This window comes from Ovis canadensis, chromosome 1 (genome assembly GCF_042477335.2).
Source record: "Ovis canadensis isolate MfBH-ARS-UI-01 breed Bighorn chromosome 1, ARS-UI_OviCan_v2, whole genome shotgun sequence".
Classification (NCBI taxonomy): Eukaryota; Metazoa; Chordata; class Mammalia; order Artiodactyla; family Bovidae; genus Ovis; species Ovis canadensis.
Genome location: NC_091245.1, coordinates 39738205 through 39760774, shown reverse-complemented (window position 1 = coordinate 39760774; position 22570 = coordinate 39738205). Strand labels below are relative to the sequence as shown.

Here is a 22570-nt window from a genome sequence, read left to right as displayed (position 1 = left end):
TTCATGCAAATTAGTTTAAGCTGAAAAGGCAACTTTTTGGTTCATATATTTGGGAAGTCTGGCATTAAAGCTTCAGGTATGGCTGGATCCAGGAATTCAAATAGTATTATCAAGACTTTCTTTTCAATGAGTTAATTGTCTTTGCTTGTTTCTGCATTTCTTGCTAGTTGGCCTAGTTTTCTCCTGCAGTGACATATTCTGTCAATCTGGTAGGAAAATAGTAACTGATATTCACCATACCTACCTATATCTTTATAATTTACAATCCAAAAGGAAGAGAAAGTTATCCCTCCATCTCCATTTTGAAAAGAAAAATCAGGGAAAGACAGTTGGCTCAGCTTTGGTCACACGCCAGAACCACTGGATTCATTAGACCTATCACTATGTCCACTGGGAGGCGGTACAATGATTAGCCTAACCTGGGTCATGTTTCTACCACTGCAGCTAGACTGAGGGTGGAGGGTGAAGAAAGGAGAAAGGGAGGCATCATGACTGATAGCCTTGGAGCTATACGGAATATAGGAGGAGATTTCCCCCAAGAAAAGTGGAACTGCTTATAGAAGAAAAATGGGGGGAAATGTGCGATATATAAAAACATTGACAAAATACATCATAATGAACAAAAAGCTGTAAGAAACCACTGATAGGCTGTATGCAAGTGAAAAACAAGATAAGATTTATTTCTTAAAAGACCACACTGGCTATTATAAGACTGAAATGGAAATAGAGGGGTAGAAGCAGAAAGGACTTCAGATTCTAGGCAAACTAAAACATCTCCCTACAACATAGAAATTATCTAGAAATGCTCAATAAACTATAGCAAAGATCCTTTTATTTATTTTTTTAATATGTATTTTTATTTATTCATTTATTTGACTGAGCTAGGTCTTAGTTTCAACATGAAAACTCAATAGATGTGGGATCTAGTTCCCTGGGCAGGGATCAAACCCAGGGCCCCTGCATTGGGAGCACAGAGTCTTAGCCACTGGACCACTGGGGAAGTCCTGCAAAGATCCTTTTAAATGCAGAGTAGAACTTGTGAGAAAGTATGAGAAAACCTTTAGGAGGCAAAGACAAGGAGGAAATTGAAGAATGGAGCGTTGAGTAGCTGAAGCTACTTTCCCTTGGAAGTTCTTCCTGTCTTAGGTAACCAAGAAACTTACATTTTAACAGCCCTAAAAGGAGAGAGAGTCTTAGGTCTAAATGAGATGGGCATTAGATCTGAGAACCTTCCTACCCCTGCCCACACCCCCACATAAAGCTGGGAATTTCAGTAAATTGTGAAATAATGGACCAGGAAAAAAAATGTACCCAGCATCAAGGAGAGATAATAAGAAAGCATTTGTGTCTTGATCTGGCCTCTAGGTAGGAAAAAAGCCGTCAAATTCAAGAGTATATAGATACGAATCTTCTCATGGGTTTGGGGTTGAAATTCGTTCTGTGTGCATAGTCCTGAAATCTTCAACTTTAGAGCAATTCCAAACAACTCAAACCCTGGGGAGTTCCTGGTGAAAACAAACACACACTTTTCTAGAGATCCTTAATCTAGGATGCACTCAAAGAAAATTTCTGCTGAGTATGTGTTCACAGTCCCATGCTGAGGTTTTCAGCCATCTTTTTCCCCCTGTGATGACCACATGGACCTTTAGCTGACCAGTGGCCACCAGGGCATTCCTGACCCCTTCCTGACCCCTTCCCCATCTGCTTCTGGCCTTCCTAACTTCTGTCCTCATGATTCCTCTTCTTACCTACTGCTGAACTGAAGCCACCATAGCCTTGATATTTGCATCATTTCTCAGACTTGGAACTCCGGTCTCCTTCTCAACCTAGCTTGGGGTTTCCTGTAGTTATACTGGCCCCCAGAGACAATTTTTCTCCATCTTTTAGGTCCAGCCTGGCTTTGAGAGCCTATGTTCTGGCATGACCCTACATCCACTACGCCCTTCTCAGGTTGCCCTGACCCTGCATTCCTGGACCAGGACAGAGGGAACAGGAAAAAAGGAGAAGAGAACCAGGGCAGGCTCTGGGTTGGGCTTCATCCCAGTCTGTGACGTCTCATGGGGAGGTGATGTGGCCTGTGAAGCCTAGGTGCCTCCTAACACAGAGCCCCTGTGCCCTCTTGCTGACCAGGCGCAAGTCAGACAATAGATGTGGGAGGCTCTCCTGATTCCATCCCAAATTGAGAAGTGCATGAGGGGGCTCTAGAAACCCGAATTCTTTCCCACACCATGGCCCGAGGCAGTGAGGCTGGCAACGCAGAATGATAGCACTGAGTTCTGAAAGTGTTTGTTACTCGGTCATGTTGACTCTTTGCAACTGTATGGAGTGTAGCCCACCAGGCTCCTCTGTCCATGGACTTCTTCAGACAAGAATACTGGAGTGGGTAGCCATTCCCTTCACCAGGGGATTTTCCTGACCCAGGGATTGAACCTGGGTCTCCTGCATTACAGGCAAATTCTTTACTGTCTGAGCCACCAGGAAGTCCTTCAAATAATTATCTGACTTAGAGAAACAGGTCCAACACAGCATCTTTGTGAAGGAAATAAAACCACCAGCAGTCCAGAAACACTAAGGGAATGAGCTGGCAAACTTGCCCTGTGCTACACACCCATCCGCTATCCTGAGAGACAAAGGCAGGACCTTGACAACCCTGACAGGCCAGGAGAATAACCACAGCCATGGCACCCTTTCGAGCCAGACACTCAAGGTGTCACGGAGGGAGACAGTGGGCCCCGTGAGCTCACATATGGAGATGTGTTTTGCTAACAGCTCTGAGTGGAAGCTGACTCTGGCCCTGGGCTGTGTGCCCTGTGCAGGCACCCTGGACCCACCATTCCCACAGGTCTCCATGCATGTGTACCTTCCCCTAGTGCCCGTCATGGGGCATTGTCATTGTTGGTTTAATGACTTTGTTCTTAACTAGCACATGACCTCCAGTATAGAGCGGTGGCCGGCACAGAGCATGGGCTCAATATAGCTATTAAATGCATTACATCTGTGTGTGCTAAGTCGCTTCAGTCGTGTCTGACTCTTTGCAATCCCATGGACTGTAGCCCGCCAGGCTCTTCTGTCCATGGAATTTTCCAGGCAAGAATACTGTTGTGGGTAGCCATTCCCTTCTGCAGGGATCTTCCCAATCTAGGGACCAAACCCAGATCTCCTGTATTATGGGCAGATTCTTTACTGTCTGACCCACCAGGGAAGCCCTACAAAAGCCAGAGCTAATAATAAATGCTCACCTTTAGGATTCTGATAAGGATTCAATGGCATGGCATATACAAAGTGGTTAAATGGTATCTGGTACTGAAAAGGTGGTCAAAATATATAAGTAGTAGTGGGCTTCCCTGGTGGCTCAGAGGTTAAAGCGTCTGCCTCCAATGCGAGAAACTTGGGTTCGATCCCTGGGTCGGGAAGATCCCCTGGAGAAGGAAATGGCAACCCACTCCAGTATTCTTGCCTGGAGAATCCCATGGACAGAGGAGCTTGGTAGGCTACAGTCCCTGGGGTCACAAAGAGTCGGACATGACTGAGTGACTTCACTTTCAGTGACTTACACAGTTTGGGGAAATAATCTGATTGCTGTATGTCATGTTTACTGCAAATCTACCTATACGACAATACTGTTGTGGAGTCAGATTCAGAGGACTCCTACAGGTGAGGCCTCAAAGTGGCAGATGGAAAAAGCCAAAGTGTAGAAAAAAGCTGGAACCATGATCTTAAATTAGTGAAATCAAACTTTAATTCACTACTGAGTTTAAAAAACATCAGCACAATTATTTTACTAATATGTTTTGTACTATTTCCAAAATCAGTCATGATTTTGGAGTAGTCTCATTCAGCAGTAACTATTAATTTTCTCTATATTGGGCATCAATTGACAGATTAACTGGTTTATATTCAAAAAGGCTTTCATACCCACAAATGTTAGTTAAACATTTGTATTCCTCAGAAGTAGCGAATAAGTTTTCATTGACATTCCCACCACCACTGATAAATATTTCTTTTCCAGTGCATTGTATTGAGGTATCTGGGGCCCTATCTGGACTTAGTAGAAACAGTGCTGCAGTTGATTAGATATACAATGTGTCTGTCATGGGCCTGGGAACAGGAAACAATAGCACATGTCTATACTTGGAAAATTGACAAATGGATGCTCTCAGCAAAAATAATTTCAAGATTAAATTCATTCTCCTGCCCATCTGACTCAGAATGGTATTTTTAGTGGGGGAAAATACTAATCTGAGCATAGTAACAGACTGTGTTTTCCAGAAGATGGCTATAGAGCTTCCAGCCACATGCAATATGACCTTGCCACTCCTCCAAGAAGAGGTAGGTGTGATGCCCCATCCCTAGAATCTGGGCTGGCCTGAGTGAGTGGGTCATCACCAATTAGATGTAGCAGAAGTGATGCTGCCTGACTCCTGAAGCTGGGTAGGAAAGGAGACCCAGCTTTTGCCCGACTCTCGTGACACACCTGCTCTCGAGAAGCTTCCTCTGGAAGCCAGCACCAGATTGTGAGGAAAGCAAGCTATACAGAGAGATGGTGTGTAGGCCAAGCTGCTGACATTCCCAGCTGAACGCAGCCTTCAAGTCTGAGAGGCTCTGGATGATTCCTGCCCCTAGCTGATGAGTCATTCCTAGCTGCTCCAGCCTTCTCGGGTGAGGGCTCAGACTTGGTGGAGCAGAGATAAACGATCTCCTCTGTACCCTGTCTGCTTTCCTGACCCCCAGAATCTGTGAGCCTTTGTTGTCGTTCCATCACTAAGTCATGTGCAACTCTTTGCGATGCTGTGAACTGTAGTACACCAGGCTCCCCTGTTCTTCACTATCTCCCAGTGTTTGCTCAAATTCATGTCCATTGAGTCAGTGATGCTATCTGATCATCTCATCCTCTGTGGCCCCCTTCTCCTTCTGCCTTCAATCTTTCCCAGCATCGGGGTCTTTTCCAATGAGTCAGCTCTTTGTATCAGGTGGCCAAAGTATTGCAGCTTCAGCTTCAGCAACAGTTCTTTCAATGAATATTCAGGGTCGATTTCCTTTCAGATTGACTGGTTTGATCTCCTTGCTGTCCATGCAAGTTTAACACCACGAGCTTTGGGGTGCTTTGTTACACAGCAATGGAAACCAAAGAAAGCATCCCAAACACCAAGGGTGGGTGGAGATGGTGGACCAGCTTTCTCCTCCACTGTGATTGTGAGACTCTGCACAGGACAGGAGAACTCTCCATTTCTTTATCTGGAATAACAATAGCTCTCTATTACAGTATAGAAATGAAGTCAGAAACCAATGGAGACGGAGCTTTTATGAGACAGAGTGTTTATGAAACAATGCTGCCATGAAAAGCAAATGATTGGTACTCTTGACTAGCCCTTCTGTCAACTGAAGAGTGGCACTCTGAATCATGAAAGACATGCTTTGGGAAAAATAGTTATTATCCTTCACCCACAAATCCAACTTAATGTATTTAGGTACAGTTTTCACATTTGGTAAAAACAGAGGCAAAGCCCTCAAAACTTCCCACAGGACCAACAGACAGACATGAGACATACTCTTGCTGGCAGTAACCTCCCTTCTTTTGGATAATGACATGTCAGGTTTGTGGGACTGCTTCTTGCTTCTCATAATAGAAATGGAGGAGAGCCACTCAGTCTCCCAGAAGTACACACTGTGTGCCCTCCAGTGTGAGGCCCAGGGCCAGCCGCATGCCTGTTCGCATCATGGCTTCCCTTCCAAGAACCTGCTGGGAGGTTGGGGGAGTTGGGTCTTGCGCCTGCCTTTGTTGAGTCTACTCCTTAAAGAAAAATAACTCCTGTCTACTTTCAGGCTAAATTGGTGTTAATAGAACTCTCCTTCAGTTACACCTGCAATTAACTTTTTTAAAAAAAATTTATTTATTTGGCTACACCAGGTCTTTGTTGCTGCACGTGGAATCTAGCTCCCTGATCAAGGACTGAATCCAGGTCCCTGCATCAGGAGCACGGCCTCTTATAAGTCCCCATAACTAGCTTTTGTAGCAATGGAGATAACATACTTTTAGCATGTAAATCTGTGTGTGTGATGTCACTTCAGTCATGTCCGACTCTTTGTGAACCCATGACTGGTAGCCTGCCAGGCTCCTCTGTCCTTTGGATTTCCCAGGCTGGAATACTGGAGTGAGTTGCTATTTCCTCCTCCAAAACATGTAAATCTAGTTTTATTCAAAGTGACCATGATATATTTCCCACCCCCTACCATGGTCCACGCTGACCCTCTGTGCTGGGTACTTCTCACCTGCAGCCTCTAAAGCTTTGAGTTCTTCGTGAGCCAGTCACTAACTGTCAAAGTTGGTCAACTCACCAACTTTGTAGCCCACCAGGCTCCTCTGTTCATGAGATCCTCCAGACAAGAATACTGTTGTGGGTAGCCATTCCCATCTCCAGGGGATCTTCCCGACCCAGGGATCGAACCCGGGTCTCCCGCATTGCAGGCAGATTCTCTATCATTTGGGCCAAACGCTGGTGAAAAAGGCAGTCCCTGTCTTCCGGGATTTCCAGGGCAGTAGGAGAAATGGAAGGTATACAGGCTATTAGCATAGGGTGTGATAAGCGCCATGAAGAGGGTGCTGCCGCAGGAACACTAGAAAAAGCTCCCAAGCCCAGGAAAAACTTCTTGAAGATGGTATTTAAATTGAGGCCTGAGGAAGGAGTAGGAGGTGGGGAATATGGGGGAGGAGAGGGTGATGGAGGAAGATGATGCAGGCAGAAAACAGCAGGTCTGAAGGCCTGGAGGCAAGACAGCACAGCATTTCCAGAGAACATGAGGTGGTTTCATTCCTGAAGCACCCAACATCAGGAAGAAATCAAACGAAGGGCGGGGGTAAGTGGCAGGTAGGTTTGCAGGCCACTCAAAGGCACTGGGACTTCAGCATTTGAAAAGCACTTAATGGTGATGAGAATGCTGGATGAGAAGGGACAAGATGAAGGCAAGAGGCCATGAGGGGTCCTCTGTTGTAACCCAGGTAGGATACAATGACTCTGCATGATAGCTGCTGTCTCTCACATCCATCTCCTCTTGCTGCGGATTCAGAACAGAAAAACATGAAGGGTGTGCCTCTCATACATTATGTTTTCTGGAAGATTCTTATACAGTAGGCCAATTTCTATCTGATAAGTCAACAGGAAATGCAGCAGAAGCAGCGTGGATGATCTGTGGGGCCAAGGAGGCAGGGGGACCCAGGCCCCAGAGCTGGCCTCACCGCCACTGCTGGGAACTTGGTCTTTGCCGTCATTCTCCAGGAGGCAGGCCCCACCCGCTGAAAGCCTGGCCATTTCCTGGACCTGAGGAACATCTCTGAACAGGGATCTGCTTTTCTGAGATGAGCGCTAAATGTCAAGAGGGAGGGGAAAAGTGAAGTTTCAGAGTTGGGCCTCAGACAGTTCAAACCTAGTTTTCTCACTGCAACCCTCACCATGCCCCAGAGGAAACAGGGCTGACTCACAGACCGCATCAGTCCTGGGGGCGGGGAAGCTTGGCTGCGAGTGCTGGCCAGGCTCTCAGGGCTCCGTCTCTTGGCACTCCTGGGGGCACATGCGTTGGGGTGTCTCTCTGGAAGCCACAGAGGGAGGAAGGGCAGCCCATATCCCTGCCCACCCCCACTGCCTCGTGGCCCCGGCCACCCTCCTCTTTCCCCCTTGAGCCATCAGCTCCCAAAGCTGCAGCCAAGTGGATTAGGGAAAGCAGCTAAATTATGATCAAGGATGAGGAGGAAATTCTTGAAACTGTTCCAGGGGCCACAGGCCTGAACTGTCTGCAGCTGATTCAACAGATGGGGAGGCAAAAAAGGCTCATGGAAAGCAAGTAAGACTCGGGGTCAATATTCCATTTCTGCCACATGGTATCTGAAAACCTGGGGGCAGATTACTTAAGCTTCTGTTGAGCTACAGTTGCCTCAGCCCTAAAGGGGGCACAAGCATGTCTCACGTGCAGGGTTGCTAGAAAGCATCTAGCCCAGTGTCTAGGCACTTGGAAACTTTGGTTCCAAACCGGCACTTGGAAACTGATTCTAACAGCCTGTGTTGCCTACACAATCCCTAAGGCACTTATCCTACACAGCCTTCTCTCTGTGTGGGACTTCATTCCTCCAGCCAGTCTCCAAGGCAGCTGGAGGGCAGTAACTATGTGTCATACATCCTTTCCTTCCCAAGGCATCTGGCACTCAATGGGGCAGTGTGTGTTTCCTGGCTGACTGATACACTCACGTATCAAGATCCGGGGGTGGGGGTGGGGGGCGGGGGTGCTAGGCAACAATGCCAAAAATAACAGTCTCTGGCACCCAAGGCATACAGTGAAACTTCTTAATAAGTAAAATATGGGGGTATTTGCATGCTTTTCTTCCACCTGTTAGAAGTAGTTCAGAAGTAGCCAGTCAGTACCAGAGGCTGCCCTGCCTGGGAACATGCCATGCTTCTCCAGTGGTGTGAGCTTGGACAATAGCTGAACCTCATCTGTAAAGTGGGAAAATTCAAAGTTCTTGCATCATAGGGTGATAGGGTAATTGATACTCTTACAGAGTATATGGAAAGCACTCAGCACAGTGCCTGGAGTAGGATTAATTAATGTTCAATAAGTACTCCTCTCCATCTCATTGTTATCAAAGCTCAGTTCTGTTTGCTGGGCTGGACACGCTTGTTAAATGGTAACACTGGAAATCTCACCCCAGGTAAAGGCCCTGCCCCCTGGGATGGGGAGTCCACCCTGGGTGGGGGAGGGGTGAAGAGCTGGGCTGCCTCTCTGGATCAGTCCATACAGCAAGGTGGCTTTGTGAGAAGTGCCTTCTAGACCACAAAATGCATTTCAAATATTTCGGTTATAGTTTATGTTTTCCCTACACTTTAAAGTCTAGAAAGAATATTATAGGCACAATCCTAGTTCCCACTTACTGGACAACCTACTGTGAATGAAACACCCTGCCCCAGCTTTTCACAGATCCACTGTTTATGTTCTCAGTGGCCTGCAAAGTTAGAACTAGGTTTCAAGCCCATTTTAAAGACAAGGAGAATGATATTCAAAGGTCATTCAAGGTTTCAAGTGAGATTCAAACTCAGGTCTGTTGGCTGCCAAAACTATGCTTTTAACTACTGAGTTACATTCAGGGGCTGAATGTAAACGTTCTAAGATGAATAAGATGCCAATGAGCTCAAGATCTCCTGCCAAATGCTGGTAATCCTGCTCTGAGATTCTGAGAGTTCTGCCTGTCCCCTCAACAGGCAGCATGGCATCTCTGCACCCAGGGCACAAGGCAGTCTTTGCTATTTAAGATCTCCTGAACACTCTCTTCCTTCCCCTTGTTCCAAGTTAACCATGTCGAGCTTAATTTATCCACCGCGGAAGGATTCAGGGTTTGGTTGACCCTGCTAAGATTTGAAATTACAGTTCTTGAGTCTAATTTTAAACCTAGCGCAGAGAACATTTTTCTCCTAGCTAGGACATCCAAACAAAATACAATACCACCCTCCCCCTCTTAAAAAAAATCTGGTTTCTTTCTGAAATCAAAAGAGTGTTTTGTAAGAAAAAAAAGACACCAAGACATGGTACCTTATTTTGCTTTAATATCCCCAAATACTTGTGTGAATGGGACTATGCTGCAAAATGAGAGAATCTGTAGACAAGTACGTCTCACTCTGAAGAAAGAACTGATTGGAGAGAAGGCACCAGAAACTGCGTTTTGCTGGATGACATGTAAACATTAAATGAGGGAAAGGCTCACCAAGGAGAAAGGAATTCTCACTGTCACATCACGGGGCAGATCCTAAGGATGGACACTGGCCTCATAAACTGATGCTCAAGCTCCATCTTCCAGTGTAGTGTAAACTGGTGCTAAGGAGACAAACACCCACACAGCAGCAGTGCACGCAGGCACGAAAAGGAACTGACAGTAGTTTAAGCCCCTGGGATCTTTCTTTTCTCTTTCCCACATGGCTCTTGCAGGCATATCAATTGGCAGAGCCTTGGAACAGTACCATTTGTCAACAACTGGTTAGTGGAAAAACCAAATCCTAAAAAGCCTGGGTGAATACACTTTGTTTCTGTCTGTGCTCTTCAATCAGATGACTCGGAGGGCCTGGGGTGGAGGGACGTACCACATCTGGCCTGTCTTCTTAGGTGATAACAGTGGGTGCAGTGCGTCCCGTCTTTTCCTGGAGCTGGGACACCTTCAGGGCAATGGAAATTAGGGGGGCCAACATGACCTGAGGGAGACACAAAAAGAACAATCTTAGCCACCACTTTCTCTAGAGCAGATCCAGAGCTCCAGCCCTGACTTGGCCTCTGAGCTCCAAACCCTCATCTGTGTACTCTGATATCCCCAAGGCTCCTCAAACTCTCTAAGTCTAAAAACAAAGACATGGTTCTGTCCCCGCAAAGGAAACCTAGTTCTAGCAGTCCCTGTTTCAACAATGTGACACCACAGTCTATCATATTTAGCAGATAAGCAATTAAGAGTTGATCTTGACACCTCCTTCTCTCATATTCCCATTGTCGAACCCCCAGCATCCTAAGTGACTAACCCTCTGTATCACCGAGTTTTCCCAATCCTAGTGCCAGAGCTCACTAAACCAAGTTCTCCCCTTTACCTGGAACAACGGTGCTTCCACATCAGCTTCTGCATCCTCCAATTTGTTTCCCACACTCTACCCAAAAATATCGTTTCAAAACACAACAACATCACCACCCCCCTACCTACTTCTCACTTGAAAAAAAAAAGAAGTGAAAGTCGCTTGGTCATGTCCGACTCTTTGCGACCCTGATGACTGTAGCCCGCCAGGCTTCTCTGTCCATGGAATTCTCCAGGCAAGAGTACTGGAGTGGGCTGCCATTTCCTTCTCCAACTTCTCACTTAATTAAAAAAAAAAAAAAGCATTCTGCTGTTGCTTAGATAAATATTTTTAATATGAAAAAAGAAAACTATGTATCTAGTTGAACTGCCCACTTTATAGATTGAGGAAACTGATACCCAAAGAAGTGAAGTGAGTTGACTTGGTGATTCAAGGGCAGAGCCGAGAGTAGTTCATGTTCTATTGCCCACTGTTGCTTTCCCTCACCTAAATCTCCACCAACTCATTATACCTAGAAGAAAGTTGGAGAACCACTGCACAGGCTCACATACCACTTGCCACTCCCCTGGGGGCTCCAACAGCCCCAGTGAAGTGCTGAGGCTGAGTACCAGCAGCTCCAGAGTAGGGGAAGGCAAGTCCCCACCTGGTAAGAAGATACCCCTGGGCATGTAGGCACCCTGCATCCTTCACTGCCCTCCCATCCCTAAGGACTACAGTTTAGATGAAACATCTTTCATTCATTCTTTGTATCTACCATATGTCAGGTATTAAGACAGAGAAGCTCAACTTCCTTTCTTGCTCTTGCTCTATTATTCTGTGGGTCGACAAGGCAGATACCACTGTCTTTGATTTTAGTTTTAGGGATGTCTCAACACCACAGGGATGTGGCAACAACGGAAACTGGTGCCTGGCCACTGGAAAATCTGAGAAAACTTAAGGATCCTTTCATTTCTCTCTTTTTGTAGTAAACAACTGTAAGAGCCACTTCTTCTCAAAAGCTAACCCCATATGTCAGCCACAATATTCTGAACTTTGCATCATTGTCTCCTTAAATTCCTATAACATTGAGGTAAGTAGCATTCTGCCATTTTACAGACAAAGAAACCAAAGCTCAGAACATTAAAAAGACTTACCCAAGGACACACAGGTATTAAGTGGCAGGAACTGAATTTAAAACAAGATCTCTCTAATTCCAAAATGGATACTCAAAAGCACTATGCCAGGGTTTTCAAATGAGTTTCACCGGATTCTAATAAGGTGTTAGAAGGAAAAAGCTTTGTGGGAAAACAGGTGTGGCGAACACTATTTAAACAGGCATCTGTACTGCCAGTCCACTCAGAGCTTCAAGGCACAGTGTGTGTTGTGAGCTGTCAAGGGGCTAACCCACCTCTATACTTCCTAAACTGGTTTTGGCTCTGGAACTCTGGTTGGGGAGCAGCTCCTAAGACAAGGAACAAGGATGATGACTGTCATTATCCCTGGCTCCCAGGGTCCCTCCTCACTCTGACATACTCCTGGAGACACTCTGGGTGGGGCTGGGAACCCAAAATACAAGTTGCAAGTCCAAACAGTCTCCCATAAAGACCTTTCTTTCTGGGTCATGAAACAGTCTCTCCCTCCCTAACCCCTACTCCAGCCTTCCTACCCCCTACCCCAGCCCTCCCTACCCTGTTCAGTTCAGTTCAGTTGCTCAGTCGTGTCCCACTCTTTGGGATCCCATGAATCACAGCACGCCAGGCCTCCCTGTCCATCACCAACTCCCGGAGTTCACTCAGACTCATGTCCATCGAGTCAGTGATGTCATCCAGCCATCTCATCCTCTGTCCCAATCCCTCCCAGCATCAGAGTCTTTTCCAATGAGTCAACTCTTCACATGAGGTAGCCAAAGTTCTGGAGCTTCAGCTTTAGCATCATTCCTTCCAAAGAAATCCCAGGGCTGATCTCCTTGCAGTCCAAGGGACTCTCAAGAGTCTTCTCCAACACCACACTTCAAAAGCATCAATTCTTCGGCACTCAGCCTTCTTCACAGTCCAACTCTCACATCCATACATGACTACTGGAAAAACCATAGCCTTGACTAGATGGACCTTAGTTGGCAAAGTAATGTCTCTGCTTTTGAATATGCTATCTAGGTTGGTCATAGCTTTTCTTCCAAGGAGTAAGTGTCTTTTAATTTCATGGCTGCAATCACCATCTGCAGTGATTCTGGAGCCCAAAAAAATAAAGTCTGACACTGTTTCCCCATCTATTTTCCATGAAGTGATGGGACCAGATGCCATGATCTTCGTTTTCTGAATGTTGAGCTTTAAGCCAACTTTTTCACTCTCCTCTTTCACTTTCATCAAGAGGCTTTTTAGTTCCTCTTCACTTTCTGCCATAAGGGTGGTATCATCTGCATATCTGAGGTTATTGATATTTCTCCTGGAAATCTTGATTCCAGCTTGTGTTTCTTCCAGTCCAGCGTTTCTCATGATGTACTCTGCATATAAGTTAAATAAGCAGGGTGACAATATACAACTTTGACACACTCCTTTTCCTATTTGGAACCAGTCTGTTGTTCCATGTCCAGTTCTAACTGTTGCTTCCTGACCTGCATACAGATTTCTCCAGAGGCAGGTCAGGTGGTCTGATATTCCCATCTCTTCCAGAATTTTCCACAGTTTATTGTGATCCACACAGTCAAAGGCTTTGGCATAGTCAATAAAGCAGAAATAGATGTTTTTCTGGAACTCTCTTGCTTTTTCCATGATCTAGCGGATGTTGGCAATTTGATCTCTGGTTCCTCTGCCTTTTCTAAAACCAGCTTGAACATCAGGAAGTTCACGGTTCACATATTGTTGAAGCCTGGCTTGGAGAATTTTGACCATTACTTTACTAGCGTGTGAAATGAGTGCAATTGTATGATAGCTGGAGCATTCTTTGGCATTGCCTTTCTTTGGGATAGGAATGAAAACTGACCTTTCCCAGTCCTGTGGCCACTACTGACTTTTCCAAATTTGCTGGCATATTGAGTGCAGCACTTTTACAGCATCATCTTTCAGGATTTGAAATAGCTCCACTGGAATTTCATCACCTCCACTAGCTTTGTTCGTAGTGATGCTTTCTAAGGCCCACTTGACTTCACATTCCAGGATGTCTGGCTCTAGATGAGTGATCACACCATCGTGATTATCCAGGTCGTGAAGATCTTTTTTGTACAGTTCTTCCGTGTATTCTTGCCACCTCTTCTTAATATCTTCTGCTTCTGTTAGGTCCATACCATTTCTGTCCTTTATTCTGTCCCTACCCTGTACCCTGGACCAAATCTGGAATCAATGTGTGTTCTTCAGGGAAGGTGACGAGACTAGCCAAGTGGCAAATAATCACTGACAGATAGAGCACCAGAGACTGGGGCTGATTGAAAGGTTAGTTCGCTTGAATCTGCCACTTACCAGGCATGTGAACTAACTATTGCTTAACCTTTCTGAGCCTGTTGCCTTATCTATAGTAGGGATATTAATAGATAAGAATAAGAGATTTGAGAATGGAATGAGTATACCAATTTGGATAATGGCTTTCGAACAGAGCTTGACAAACATAAAATGCTCAGATAATTGTTAGCTATTTTTGTTTTCTGACGTACTGAAGGAGACATGAAGGAGAGAGAGCCGACCTGTTGGAGCATTTGAGAGATGAGCTGTGACGATGCAGGTGAAATGGAACCACTATCCCCCCCTCCAAAGGGAAGAACCAGCCAGGGCTCAGGGCTCGGGCATTACCTGGGGGTCCTGGTAGATCTTGGCGAGATCCTTCTCGTAGCTGTCGATGTACAGTCGGATGGTGGCGCCCGCGCTCCCAGTGCCGCTCAGTCGAAAGATGATGCGAGAACCATCTGCAAAAAGGAGCCGCAAGCCCTGGGAAAGATAACAGCGTTTGTTTGTTTTTTTTCTCACCCCTAGAAGGGACAGTGAAGGCTGGAAAGTTTTGAGGGGTTCATTTGGAGATCTAACGTCATCCATATTTGATCAATCATAGGCTCTTGAGAAACAGCCTGAGTTGAGCCCCATGAGCCTGCCTTTGGTCAGCCTGTCACTGCATCCAGCCAATGGGGGCTGGCTTATGGAAGAGAAGCATCTCCAGGGTCAGGTGGGAGACCGGATCCTGGGGAGGCTGGCTGACACAACACCGGCCTTCTCATCCCACTTCCCTGTGATTTATGGGCTAACCATTCCAGTTTGAAGCTTAATAAATAAGTAAATAAGCTGTGGTAGATGGAGAGGGTGGGACGAGTTCAAAGAGTCGCATGGAAACATATACATTACCATATGTAAAATTAGATAGCCAGTGGGAATTTGCTGTATGATGCAGGGAGCTCAAACCTGGTGCTCTGTGACAAACTAAAGGGGTGGGATGAAGTGGGAGGTGAGAGGGAGTTTTAAGAGGGAGTGGACATGTGTATACCTATGGATGATTCACGTTAATGTATGGCAGAAACCAACACAACACTGTAAAGCAGTTATCCTCCAACTAAAAAATAAATAAATTTATAAAAACAAACAAACAAAGAGCTGCTAGACACAGAGAGTCAATGTCCAGATCAGGAGGAAAACAAGATCAGAATGGGCTGAAACCAGAGCAGATGAAGTTTCAAGTGGACCAGAGGATGGGCTCTTTGCAAAATCCTCATAGAGAGCCTCAAAAAGAGGTCAGGGAGCCAGGTGCCCCAAATAGTAGAGGCCAGCTATTCCAACCTACTGAGCAGGATCCAGTGGTCAGTCTCCACCAGCACCTGGTGATGCAAAAGAGGGTCCACGTGGGTGCAATGCCAAGCCCAGTCTCTCTCTCTCCAGCCCTCTCTCTTCCCTCTCTGGCCACATCTCTTGTCCTCAATAATCTTGGTTCAGGGGAAAAAGGATGGGGACTCTTGAGGTAAGAAGGCTGGCTGAGACAGTTACTTGAAGACCCTTCAGTCTTGCTAAGTATGTCAGTTCTTCCACAGAAAGAAGTCTGTACGAAGCTGATGATCAACCAAAAGGAAAGATACTACCTCTCATCTACTATTTGTCACCCGATCCCATCCAGTGTTTCATCGCGCCACTTAGCAGTGAAGACGGCAGGTGAAAAACCCAGAGGACCTTCCCAGTTAGTCAATGTGAGAAGGACACAGTTAACATCCATTTACCATTTCTTGCTTTCTAGGCATATACCAGAGTTGGTCTCCTTCCCCGCAGCCTCAACCTGGAGCTTCTACGTTCTTTCCACTTGATTGTAGATGCTGTATCTACTTCAGAAGATTTTCCCTCCTCCCTGGTTTTTCTGCTTATAGATCATGGAGCTGCTGACTTCCTTAGAGTGCAGAGAGCAGGGACTGCGCCGATGGCCCTCCCACGCACACCTGACTCCTGGTAGATGTGGGTTGCAGTGCAGAGTTGGGGGTTACCTCTCCTAAAGGTCTGCTCTCTCTTTGAAGGCTTCACCACAGAAACTTCTGCTCTGCTCTGCCATGCACTGGGCTCCACCCTCCCCTTTCCTACACCCCCACTCCAGGCCTCTCTTTTTCTAATTAGCTCAGACATCATTTACAATCATCCAGATTGGAACCAAAGTTCTCCCAGATGGTGAAAAGGCATAAGGAAAAAAAGCCACAGGGCCAACATTTTGAGAAACGGATACTCCAGGCACCAAGGGTCACTGTGGCCAGGCTCCATCCACCCATCTACTACCTGCTCTCCAAAGAGAGACTTCAAATAAATCCTGCAGCCCAACTCCTTCAAAGCATGCTGGATGCCTTGAGAAGGACCAGGCCAAAAATCTGGATCAGAAAAAAAAGCTAATTGGAAAGCTTTAGCAGAGTCTTATCTCCCTCTTAATCATCTCTGTTTCTATCTTAAAAAAAATTTTTTTTTTATTGTGGACCATTTTTAAAGTCTTTATTGAATTTGTTACAATATTGTTCCTGTTTTATGTTTTTTGGCCACGAGGCACGTGGGATCTTATTGAATCCGCATCCCTTGCATTGGAAGGTGAAGTCTCAACCACTGGACCACCAGGGAAGTCCCTCTGTTTCTAAATTCTGAGTCCATTCTGTGACAACAGCAACAGAACCGAAGGAGAGAGGAGCCTGGGCCTGGGTGTTTGTGAGAAGGCTGGAGAAGGGCTGACGTGCCCAGCACCCAGCGAGAGAAGCCCTAACAACTCTGTCTCCATCTGGATACTGTCTCCACCTGGATATCTTCCGGGGTCTCCACTGTGGTGCACACTGCTATGTTAGGGTCAGCTTCAAGTCATGTGCTACAGGTGATAACAGCGAATGTTTCTAAGTTCACAAATGGTTTGTCTGGGTTTTTTCTTCTTTTTTAGAAATTAGAATAGATCACAGAAACATCTATGAAGAGATCACTCTCATGCCATGCTGGCATTCTGCTATAGTCTCTTGAGAGAGAGGGAGGAGGTTGAGATTGAAGGCAGCAGCTCTGTATCTTTTTAAGATTTTAGGGCTCTTTTCTGTGCACACATTCGACGTGACCTCTTACATAGAATTCTGGAGAATGTAAAAGTCCTTCTGGAGTCTAGACTCAGCATCCCAGAATGAGGGCATAGGGGTGAGCGTAGAATCAGGGCATAAACCACGTTACCTACAGGTACCTGTGCAAATCATATGTGACTCGGCAGAAAGTCACTTGAGAAAACAGGGCAGCAAAAGACAAATGACCAAGAAAACTTTTTCTTTTTTCCCTTGAGATTTCAGAGACCAAGCTCCAGGGACTCTCTCCCACGTACACATACATCTGTTCCTACCTGATTTCTTGAAATGCTTCCATCCACCGGATCGCTGTACTCAAAGTTATCAATTTTTTCCACGGTGTAAACTTTGTCACCCACTGGAAACTGTTTCCCCACGAAGGAGCGATCAGAAATCAGGGCCTCCAACTCCTTCATCATTTTGTTTGCGCCCTCGGCTTCCACCTCCTCATAATCATACCTGGGAGAAATCACAAAGTTGAGGCTGACTTCAAATCACACCAACGCATATCAGCACTTTTTGCATCATTTGTTTGGCCCTCCCCCCAAACAGCTAACTTCAGAAGAAGCTGGCAAAAATATGAGTGTGTCATTCTCTGGGGATGGAGCAGGCCAGGGATGAAAGGAAGCGTTTGGAAGGTTTAAGGAAAGGGTTAGGTGCTTCTGAATGAGCAGAAAACTCCCATTTGGGCTTTTCTACAGAATAAAGCTCTTAGCAGCTTCAAAGGCTTTTGAGAGATGCAATCTAACATTGAATCACCACCTCCAGCCGTAGAAACAAAAGCAGTGTTATCTCTGAAGAAGGCTGCATGAAGGCACACGTGACTCAGGCACTGCTCTTCCAAACAGCTGGAGCTTCTTTGGGATCCATGCTGGAAGGCTCCCAGGCTGGGACCTGCCTGAGGCTGCTGAGATGTTGGCTGAGGAGAGTTCCAGTCTCCACAGGAGCTTCCATGAGTAAGGCCAAGTTTTCACTGACTAAATGAAGGAGCCAAGCCCTGACTCATTCTTTTTTTAAGCCCTAACTCTTTACACCTGGAACGCCTCCCTCCTCTCAGTGAGAGTGGATTCTGATCCACAGTGTTCACCCCGACAGAGCAGCCTGGTGTGGATGCAAATAGGCCAAGAGAAAAATAAAAGCATATTACAAATGAAATGCTCTGACTGTTATTTTTCCTCCAAGAATTGTTCTTGACTTCTTTCTTGTGAGGTTAAAGATTCTTACAGGTGGCTTTCCTTGTCCTGGTGGCACACACCCGCTTGAGAGAGTTATTTTTTAGAGGCTCAAGATAGCAGAGTCTATATTTATTTGCAATAGTGAAACAAATATATATGTGCAAGATGACACCTCTGAGACATGAGAAATACCAGGGAATTAAGGCCAACTATTCTGGCTCCAGGATTCTATGAATCAAGGACAGCAGTCCCCTTAATCCTGAAGTCAGCTCTTTCCCCCAGTTAAAATGATAAACAGCACGAAATTACAACCAGGTGTTTGTGCTTTACATCTGTGACCTTTGGGTGTTTGAGGGAAATGTTCTATAAATCCTAGGCACAGAGGGGTATAATGGAAAGAATCTGGGCTCTGGAATCAGAAGGAGCTATGAATTCAGCCTTTATTGGTTACTAACTGTGCAACTATGGGCAAGTTGCCTCATTTCTCAGAATCTCAGTTGCCTGATCGATAACTGTTTTGCGGCTGATGTGAAACAAGGCATGCAAAGAGCACTTTTGTTAAATGAATGGAGGGTAGAATGGAATCTTAACCAACCATAGATTCAGGTTCTAAGGACTTTGTTTGTAATACTTGGTTAGCAGTTATTTAAGATTAACAAAAATATGTTGATAGTTTTTAGATGGAGGCTTCTAACTGATTCAAGAGTGACCCTCTGTTTGAACAAACTGTTCTAATCTTAGTCCATTCTATCTACTGTTCACTTGTTAACTCATTTATCTATTCAAAGCATATTTATACAATGTCACTATGAATTAAGTGTTTGGTGATACCATGGAGCACAAAAACAGACATGACCCTGCCTTCATGATCCTCTGAGCTCTAGAGAGTTCATGACTGCTGTTCTGAATTACCAGATTTTTCTGGTTCTTAGAAAGTAGAGATACTTGCTGTATTTGCCAGGGCTACTGTGTGGCAGATATTACTTACACCTTCCACCAAAGAATAACTTGAGGGAGGAAGATAGCAATGAACTTGTCCAAAGTTGAGAAAAGTTTTCTGATTAACGAGACCAAGTTGCTTAAGGGTGAATTCTTTCTCGACTATCCAAAGATCATGGACCATTGAATCTGTGATATAGTTTTTAAATTCTCTAGTCTCAACTCACCTATTTTTACAGAGACGGGAACTGAAGTTCAGAGAAGTTATATCTTTACATTTATTACAGATACGTAATTTATCTAATATCCTTGCTCTCATATTTCTTTTCCATAATTAGAATAGTGAGATCCAGGGGGAAACATCTGTTATTTTTACACTTACTAGGGCAAAGGCAAATTGAAATTAGTGAAAAGCACACTGGAAAAAATGCTAATGCATCTTAAAAATAGAAATATGTATGGTAAAGAAGACTTACTAACTATTCTAAGTATTTTGTCCATTGAGAAGCCCCAGTGCCTGGCAGAAAGTAGGTACACGGTCAGTATTTATTGAATCAATGAATGAAGCATTGACAACTACACAGCCTTTGGGGACCTATTTTAATGAGTCAGAAAAGTTGATTTACTAAACGTAATTGTTTCCATAATTTCAGAAAAAGTTTCCATATTTTCAGTGTCTCAGAGTTCATAAAACACTTTCAGGCTCATATTTCATTTAATCCATTCAATAGCTAGACTACTATTTCCATCTCTATAAATGAGAAACCTCAGTACAGAAAGAGGTTAAATGACTTCCCAATCTACTCGGGGGCAGAAATAAAATTCTAATCCATTTTTCTGAATCCAAATCCAATGCTATTATCATGCCCATCTGATAGGTACATTTAAAAGGCTGACAAAACATTCATTCTTTTGAATAAGTTAACTAAAAATTTTAAGCCTTGTTCTTTATAGCTAACATTAAAGTTGACTTCATCTCAACCCCAACTGAATTGTTTTAAAAATCCCCAATAGATTTAAAGATCCCCAATAGACAGAAGTGAATGAACTGAGGCTTTATTAACACTTAAGACAGGAAAGAATTTGTAGGCATGAGATTTCTCTCTGCCCACTTCCCCACACCACCTCTGTTCCTGGCCAGGCTGTGGCTTACCTGGTGAAGAAATTCCGCCCATACTTTTGCCAGTGATCTTTAAGAATGTCCTCCACACTCTGTTTGCGGGTGGCTAGAATGGAGAGCCAAGCAAGGACAGCCCAGAGACCATCTTTCTCACGGATGTGGTCAGAACCTGGTGGGGGACAGCAAGCAGCTGTGAGAAGTGTGACTTCCCTAAAATACTTGAGAATAAACTCAGTGGTAAACATGATCCAACCAAAAGTCATAAAATTTTACTGAGAAACCTGAATACACAGAAGGAACCACTTAAGGAATAAAGCCACATACTACTGAAAAAAAGTTGATGCTTTCCTAAGTAATTTAGAAGTTTAAGGCAAATGCCAATAAAAATGTCAGTGGAATAACTCGGCAGAATGTGATCTATCAATTATGAAGTATGAATTTGAGGGGGGAAAAAAACAAAAAAACATGACCATTGTGAATTTTTAATAATTAAAATAATTAATTATTGTTCATGCAACAAAAGAGATCACCTGGAAGGAGACTCAAACACATATGAGACCTGAACAAATGATAAACGTGTCACTTCAATGCTGTAAGAAAGAATGGATTACTTTTTAAGTAGTATTCGTATAACTAGTTAAACAGTTGGGAAAAAATCAGTTTTTTCCCTATAAAATACCATGCCAAAAAGAATTCCAGATGAATTATACATTAAACACCATGCCAAAAAGAATTCCAGATGAATTATACATTCAAATATAAAAACTGAAAACCTTTAAATACTAGGATATATACATATCCTATACACACAGACACACATATACAATTGTTTCTAATCTTAGAGATGGTAAACACATATAAATTCAAAATTCATGAAGGAAAAAGTCTCTCTAGTTGTCTACTTGAAAATTAGCATTTCTATCAGCAAAACTACTATGGATAAAATTAAAAGGCCATTGCCCAACTAAAAAAATTTTAAACATTTACAAATAAACTAGATGTTTAAAGCAAAATAGAAAAAGCTCTTATATATTAATAAGGAAAAAGCAAAGCCTCAACAGAAATATAGGCCACAAGAATATAAATAGGCAATTCATCAAAAAAATGAATACAGGTACCTGATTAACAGAATATTTATATATATATAATATAATATTATTTTTAAGAAGACAAATTTAAGTTAAAGACATGATAAGAAATTGCTACTTGTTTGACAAATGGCCACAGATTTATAAATGAGAACACCTAATACTAGGGAAGGTATAAGGAAAATGGGATTCCAACATGCTGTTTCTGGGAGGGTTACAGTCCTTCTAGAGAGCAATTTGGCAAAAAGTATGAAAGCCTTAAAAATTGACCTGCTTGTGGATCCAGGAACTCCAGTTCTAGGACATCTTTCTTTAACCAAAAAGGATTTAGTTAAACAAACCATGGCACATCTGTCTCTTGCTGAGGTCCTTGCTAAAATCTTGACTGAAAATAACATAGTAGCGCATTTGGATGTACTTATATGCATGGAGAGGTCTTGCCAGGTGGTACAGTGGTAAAGAATCTGCTTGCCAATGCAGGAGAAACAAGAGATGTGGGTTCAATTCCTGGGTCAAGAAGATCCCCTGGAGGAGGAAATGGCAACCTGCTCCAGTATTCTTGACTGGCGAATCCTATGGACAAAGGAGCCTGGTGGGCTACAACCACGGGGTCGTAAGAGTCTGACATGATTGAGCAACTGAGCACACACACACACACACACACACACACACACACTTATGCATGGAGCCCCTTTTCCAAGAATCTGATCTGGAACAGAATTCTAATTTTTTGCCTTTAATGTCCTTATTCTAAAAAAAAAAAAAAAAGTGATATTGAGCTCCACTTTCTGATTTCTAAATAGGATTCAATAAAATCCCTCTCAGGAGAAGGCAATGGCACCTCACTCCAGTACTCTTTCCTGGAAGATCCCATGGATGGAGGAGCCTGGTAGGCTGCAGTCCATGGGGTCACTAAGAGTCAGACATGACTGAGCGACTTCACTTTCACTTTTCACTTTCATGCACTGGAGAAGGAAATGGCAGCCCACTCCAGTGTTCTTGCCTGGAGAATCCCAGGGACAGGGGAGCCTGGGGGGCTGCCGTCTATGGGGTCGCACAGAGTAGGACACGACTGAAGCAACTTAGCAGCAGCAGCAGCAGCACAATCCCTCTAATAATGTTTTGCATACGATCATGCCTTGAAATCTTCATGC

At 44.4% G+C, this 22570-nt stretch overlaps 1 protein-coding gene across 1 annotated transcript in view; it reads right to left on the bottom strand.

Moving 5' to 3' along the window:
- Positions 1-9567: 9567 nt before the first annotated feature.
- PGM1 (phosphoglucomutase 1) overlaps positions 9568-22570 on the bottom strand; it is a 68803-nt gene continuing 55800 nt past the window's right edge. The window contains exons 8-11 of the mRNA XM_069593424.1: positions 20362-20497; positions 17370-17553; positions 14351-14485; positions 9568-10226 (exon numbers count right to left, since the gene is read on the bottom strand). Coding sequence (XP_069449525.1) covers positions 10137-10226; positions 14351-14485; positions 17370-17553; positions 20362-20497 — 545 coding nt within the window. The 3' untranslated portion in view covers positions 9568-10136. The remainder of the gene's footprint in view (positions 10227-14350; positions 14486-17369; positions 17554-20361; positions 20498-22570) is intronic.